Source organism: Anoplophora glabripennis, unplaced genomic scaffold, assembly GCF_000390285.2.
Source record: "Anoplophora glabripennis isolate ALB-LARVAE unplaced genomic scaffold, Agla_2.0 scaffold813, whole genome shotgun sequence".
Taxonomy (NCBI): domain Eukaryota; kingdom Metazoa; phylum Arthropoda; class Insecta; order Coleoptera; family Cerambycidae; genus Anoplophora; species Anoplophora glabripennis.
The window spans coordinates 100122-107057 of record NW_019416927.1 but is presented as its reverse complement, the minus strand read 5'-3'; the positions used below and the strand labels follow the sequence as shown (position 1 = coordinate 107057).

Sequence of the window (6936 nt, the reverse complement as noted above, 5' to 3'; positions counted from 1 at the left end):
GAGCTTTCGAGCTAACAAAGCTAACATTTATTACACCATTTGCATTACTTTCTCGTATATATACGACACTTGAGTAGCCATGAAGAGATGCGTCACAAAAGCCATGTAATTTTAATTCAGAATCGAAATTAGTCATAATGCGCCGCGGAATGCGAATATTTGATAAGAGGGGTAACTCTTCCCGAAATCGAGTCCAGAACTGGAGGACATCTTCGGGGGGAATGTCATCCCAGTTGATCCCAGCGGACCATAAACGTTGGAGAACACGTTTAATAAAAAATGTTATTGGTGATAAAAATCCAATGGGATCATATATGCGTGCCAATTCGGACAGAATTTGTCGTTTAGAACAGGTTCCAACTACAGAGGTTACACGATAAGAAAAGTCATCGGAAGAAGGTCGCCTACGACCTAACCTAATGGTCGAAAACCTAAAACTTTTAGATCATTTCCTTCATCCCAGAAATGAGAATCATTAGCTAAAAAAGATGTGGGAAGGTCATCGAGTAACTTAGGCTCATTACTTGCCCATTTTCGCAACTGAAAACCTCCACGCGCCAAGAGACCAATCAACTCGATTTTCAAGCGTTTTGCGTTTTCTAACGAAGAACTACCAGTTACTATGTTGTCTATGTATACATCCGAGCGTAATATTGTTGCAGCATTAGGAAATACGTCACCTTCGTCATCGGCTAACTTTAAAAGTGTTCGTATAGCTAGATAAGGAGCGGATGATATACCGTAAGTTACAGTATTTAAGCGATAATCTTTGACAGGTTCTTCTGGAGAAAATCTCCACACTATTCGTTGATAGTCCCTATGCGCAGTGTTAACCCATATCTGTCGATACATTTGTTTTATATCCGCGATAAACACGAATTTATGAAATCGAAAATTAAGCAAGATATTGATGATATCTTTCTGTAACTTAGGACCAATATAAAGAGTGTCATTAAGTGTTGGTCCCGATCGCAATTTTATGGAAGCGTTAAATACTACGCGTAATTTTGTAGAAAGTGCATTTGGTTTAAGCACAAAAGAATGCGGTAAATAAAAATTGTGATTTGAAATATTAGAAGGTGCCATAGCCTCCATATGACCTAATTCGAGATATTCCTGCATAAAGAAAGCGTATTCTTTATATAAAGAGGGATTTTTTAATAAACGTCTTTCAAGCGAGTATAAAAGTTGAAGTGCCAAAGAGCGAGAATTTTGAAAATGCGGTTCAGTTTCACGAAAAGGTAAACTGACAATATATCGTCCTTCCTTGTCGCGAGTCGTTGCATTTAAATAGAATTGTTCACAGTCACCGTCATCTTTGGAGATTGCGTGGGCGTTAGGAATATTTTCTAATTCCCAAAATCGTTTTAAAATATTTTCTAACGGTTCGTGATCAGTAGTGCAAAAGAATGAATTAATTTGCTGAGAAGGATTCATTTTGACTTTACCTATTAAAACGTAACCAAATATAGTATTTAAACCTAAAGGTTCGTCTAAGTTTCCCTTTACGTAACCATTTAATAAAATATGAGGATAAATGTCAGCACCTAATAGAATATCTATTTTATCCGGTAAATGAAAAGCAGGATCGGCAAGCTTTATATTAGAAATATAAGTATAAGAAGGATCCCGAATTTCCACAGTTGGTATATCGTCACAAATTTTTGGTAAATCTACGGCCAGTATGTCTAAAAGCGGACCAGACTTCCCAACTGGTCGACACGTGGTATTAACAGTACCTGAATTTAGTATGGTTTGCATAGATCCTAAACCACGAACTGATAAAGATAATTTAGAGCGAGGCAGACCTAACTTATTACTACATTCTTGCGAGATAAATGTAGTTTGTGATCCAGAATCAAGCAAAGCCCTGCAAACTTGAAAGTTTCCCCACCTATCAGCGAGTTCAAGAAGTGCGGTTGATAATAAAACTCCATTATTGCGAGAAATAATTCCTGTGAATGAATGTGCATTTGTAACCGGCGGTATCACTCCAGAATGATTAGCGTTAGAAGTAGAAGGTTCAACTAATAATGAATCACCCTGTAAATAGCGTTTTGATATGAGTCCATCTTGCGAAATATTATAAGTTGAGTCCCCTGTATAGGATCACCCTGTACAGCGGATGTCGTATTTGAATGCCTATCCTCAAAATGTAACAGTGAATGATGGCGTTTATTGCAAATTTTACAACAGGATTTCGACCTACAAGAACTTGAAAAGTGCATAAAGCTTAAACAATTAGTGCATAATCTTTTATTTTTAACAAAATTTTATCTTTCGTCCACAGATCGCTTGGCAAATTCAGCGCACTTATATAGCTGATGTGATTTTTTGCACAATAAACAACTGGATGTAGATTCCGAGTTAGTCAGAAAAACTGAGCTATTAAAACGGTTGGTTTTTTCAGACTTTCTATATTTTTCGGATACATTTATAAGAGCTAAATTTTCCATTGCTTGACAACGTTGTTCAACGAAATCAATAAGTGAAGCGTAAGTTGGAATTTCGTTACTTTTTTGAGACAACTCGAATGCCGCCGCTGTTTCATTGTCCAGTTTTTCTAACATTTTATTCACGATAATGAAATCCCAATGTTCCGCGGGTAGACTTATATTTTTTAAAGCGTTTAAATTTTCATTAAATACATCTAAATGACGTTGAAGAGATAACGTGTCATGACAAGAGAGTTTTTTAAAATTTTCTATTTCCCGCCAGTGTGAGTTAGCTAATACGCGTTTATTAGTATAACGAGAAATTAGTTTGTTATAAATTATCGAATAATTATTTCCTGTAAGCGGTAAGGTTTTTGCTAAAGTTAAAGGTGGACCAGATAAGCACGATAACAAATAGTTAAATTTTTCTACATTAGTTAAATTTTTATTAGAATGAACTGAAGATTCAAACATATCTTTGAAAGTTGCAAAATTACGTAAATCACCCTTAAAGTGCAAGAGATCTAATTGAGGTAGATTGACATGTGATTTTTCACACATGTCCGTGGTTTTTCCATCATCACTTTCAAAGATGTCCACATAAATAGCTTTGATTGCATAATATTCCTGATAAAATGAATCTCTAACATTTTGTTCTGTTGCAAAATCCGCACCTTCAATATTTGATAGAAGCGATATTAGATTGGAATGATTTTCTTTGAATTCGTCATTAATAGTGGAAATATCTTCGCATCTCAGTTTAAATAATCGTCTAGAAGTAACATTATCAATTGCAATTTGAGCAATGTTATGCAGTTGATGTAATTGATCAATAGCCTCCTGTCGCAAAGCTTTGAATTTTTTAATATTTTTTTCCATGATATTCAGATAATGTTAAATTATAAATAGTCTTATTAATGTTAATGAAAATAAATTTGCCAATAAGAATAAAAAAGAAATGCACACATATAATATGAATTTTGTTAATTAATCCGGCTCGAATCTTGACCATAAAATGTTTGGGATTTATTAATGTATTAAAATAATATTACCAAAGGAACGATAATTATGCAGAAAATGAATGTAAAATTAAGCGAGTGACAAAACTCACCTTAAAGCGATTCTTGGAGCGATGGGCCGGCCGGCTTCTTCCTAGATAGTTCACAATAATGCACCAGAATTATCTTTCTGCACCACTTAAAAGAAAATACAGTTTTTTGGAGCGTAGTTTAGCGGAAAAATGTCTTTTGTGTCTGAAGCACACGTCCTTTTCACTTTTAATCCTCAACAAAAAGCGTGATATTTTGCCACACAAATAACCGCAATGATAAGGAACAACTACCAAAAATAAAATGTGTACATTTCTTCCTACTCTATAGGCAACCCATAATATTTAAAATTAAAATTAACTTGAATTCTAAACATACCGCCCCCCAAAAAAGGCGTAGGCGTNAATACAATACAATACAATACAATACAATACAATACAATACAATACAATACAATACAATACAATACAATACAATACAATACAATACAATACAATACAATACAATATAATATAATATAATATAAAATAAAAACTTCATTCTTTATAGTTATGATAATTACTTCGACGTTTTGTATTAACGTTATAACTAAATTTTATGAAAATTAAAAAAATTATATTAAGTTGAATTAGCTTAATATCTTGAAAAACGTATTATTGAAAATAATATTTAAATGTTCTCATTTTTGCAATAATCGCTACTTTTCATATTTTTCAGGTATATATTTACATTCTAGTAACTCTGACAGTAGCTTTAAGCCAAGAAGATAGCGACGAAGGGAGACCTTACGAATTTGGATTCACAATTGACGGACAACAGCATCGCCATGAAAAGAAAGGTAAGAGTTTTACTGTTATATATATTTAAAGTATACAATATTTCAATCAACAATTACAATTTAAATAGAAAATAGAATTCATACAGATAAAGTTATTAGCTGCGTCATAGACAAAATAGCTATACAAACAGATCGCGCGTTATATGCCCAAAAGAATGCTAGCTCCCGGCCCTAAAAGTCCAGTCGATAAAACTGATGAAATTTGAGCCAAAGGGGTTTTAAGTGATGCTGAAGAAAAAAAGGACTACTGTTGGCTCTAATCTTAACGCAAAATAAGCAAGATTCGATTTATGTCCGACTTGTAAATTTCAAAACTCAAGGACAGAAACTGAATCCAGGTGCTGTTATCGGAAAATGTCAGTCTATATCGTGTGAAGATACTGGTAGAGGTCTTGAACCATTGAATAACCCGTGGGGTTTACCAGTAGTGTTAGTCACCAAGAACGACGCTCTACTAGATTTTGCGTTGACTTCAGAAGGGTAAATGATAGAACCAAGAAAGACAGTAAGTTGTCTTCTACCTAGAATTGACACTCTGGCAAATGCAAAATGGTTTTCTATGCTGGTTCTCAAATGTGGTTATTGACAAGTACCTAGAAGTCGATTCAAAGGACAAAGAAATGATTGCTTTCTCTACTGGAATAGGTTTGGCCTCTGCAATGCTCCGGCCATTTTGAAATACTCATGGAGACGGTATTACAAGGATTTACAAGGAATATCTATCTTGTATGCCCCGACGATGTCAATTGGGCAAGACATTTGAAGAACATATGAAGAACATCGAGGGATATTTTCTAAAACTTTAAACGAGCTAGCTAAAATTGAATCCTAACATCTTCAAAATCGTGAATAATTCTGATATTTCGAGTTAAGGGATGGTGAGGGTTCTACGATTCGGGATGACGTCTAGAAAAACATGCATAAAATTCGTATCCGCACATAAACAATTGCAATAGTTATATAAGAATAAAGCTTAAAATAAGGTAATTTGTTTTTTTTCAAATAAATCGAAATATATAAGCGTTAGCGTCAATTTGAAAAATATCCTAAAAGAAGAAATTTCCTATAAAAATGTCCCGCATCTTTATCGTCATCGTTTATAATTTTAATTTAATGTTGAAAATAGGACTTTTAGCATCGAAAGCAATGCACGCACAGCGCGCGGAGTCACAAAACCGACTTTAAGATATAATTTTTTTTATCATATTAAATGTTAATATAAAAATTTCAAAAAATTATCATATTATTTAGACACTTGAATAAAGAAAAATTCATTTTCTCATCGATTTTTCAACAAATAGGACCATTGTTAATTAACTAAAAATTTTAGAGATCACGTTAACATTCAAAGTCGGAAAATTGTTTAAAAAAAGTGGTAAAATTATTTCTCTTCATGGAGACCTTTTGACAACTATACTTAACGAGCTCGCCTTATTGTGATATTTTAAACAGCTTATAACTCATTGGTTGTTAATTTTCTTAATTAACAAAAAATTAAAAATTAATAAAAAGTATTCTTTGTAAGGGAAAATAATGTTGACACTGTTTTTATGTTAGAAAACGAAATAAAAAACATTAGGAAACAGCACGTCTAGGGGATCTTTCCCCACCACGTCGTGGCAATATGCTTGCAATACGGTTAAAATAAATTTGTAACTACATTACTATTCATTTATACCTGTTTCCCTTAGGCGACGATTACATATTTGAAAAGTTTTCCGATTTGGTACAAAGTTTACCGACCTGGAAATTGTACTGAGTAAATTTTTTGAGCATCTAAAGAATTGCAATGCGCTTCTCCATAAATCAAATGCATATCTGCATATTCTTCATAAGAGTATTTCATTATTTTATTTTAATTTTTCAATAAAAGGGGAATTAATTTTAAGCTGCCTTAATGCGTCTCTTGTCACATTTAGCAACCTACTAATTTGATTATAATAATGTGATAATTAATTCCCCTTTACACAAAATACAAACATTTAATTATCTTGACAACCCTTCATTTTTTCATAAGTCATGAAGTATATCTTTTTTTGTAGAAAAGTAACTACTACTTGCGAGGGTGAAATGTCAAATTTGACAGTTCTGTTAAAGTTGCGTAAATTTTAGAACATAATTTTGACCGTCCTTGTATAATAAACAATATTTGATTCAATTTTAAATGTACAAAGATACATTTGAATGAGTTGCTTCGATTCCCCAAAATTCAAGTTGATCAAAGTAACCCTTTAGAAATTTTGGGCTATATTCATTTTTCAACTTCTTATTTTGAGTGACAATAATTCCTCAACAATGGCACCTAGGTAAAAAGTTTATATGAAATACTAGCACTCGTTTAACCTGCTCTATATAACCCTTTATTTTTTCCCCGAAGCTACCCGACACCCTGTATAATTTATAATTATCCTCCAGAAGATTAAGTACAGAAAAAAATTGTTGAACATTTATTTGTTTATTTAACAATTTGTTATAAACAATATTTAAAAGTTCTTTTATTTTTTTTAGATAGAGAAAAAAATAACAAAACTAACCACAGTTATGGACATTCAAGACAATTTTGTAGAATATTAATTGATCTTTCAAATGAGTAGATCGTTAGTTACATGAATTT

The 6936-nt window shown here is 32.7% G+C and overlaps 1 protein-coding gene across 1 annotated transcript in view; it reads left to right on the top strand.

The window, feature by feature from the left end:
• Positions 1 to 1684: 1684 nt before the first annotated feature.
• The window catches only part of LOC108911005, a 30461-nt gene continuing 25209 nt past the window's right edge, over positions 1685 to 6936 (top strand). The window contains exons 1-2 of the mRNA XM_018715819.1: positions 1685 to 1840; positions 4202 to 4322. Of these exons, the coding sequence (XP_018571335.1) occupies positions 1685 to 1840; positions 4202 to 4322 (277 nt within the window). The remainder of the gene's footprint in view (positions 1841 to 4201; positions 4323 to 6936) is intronic.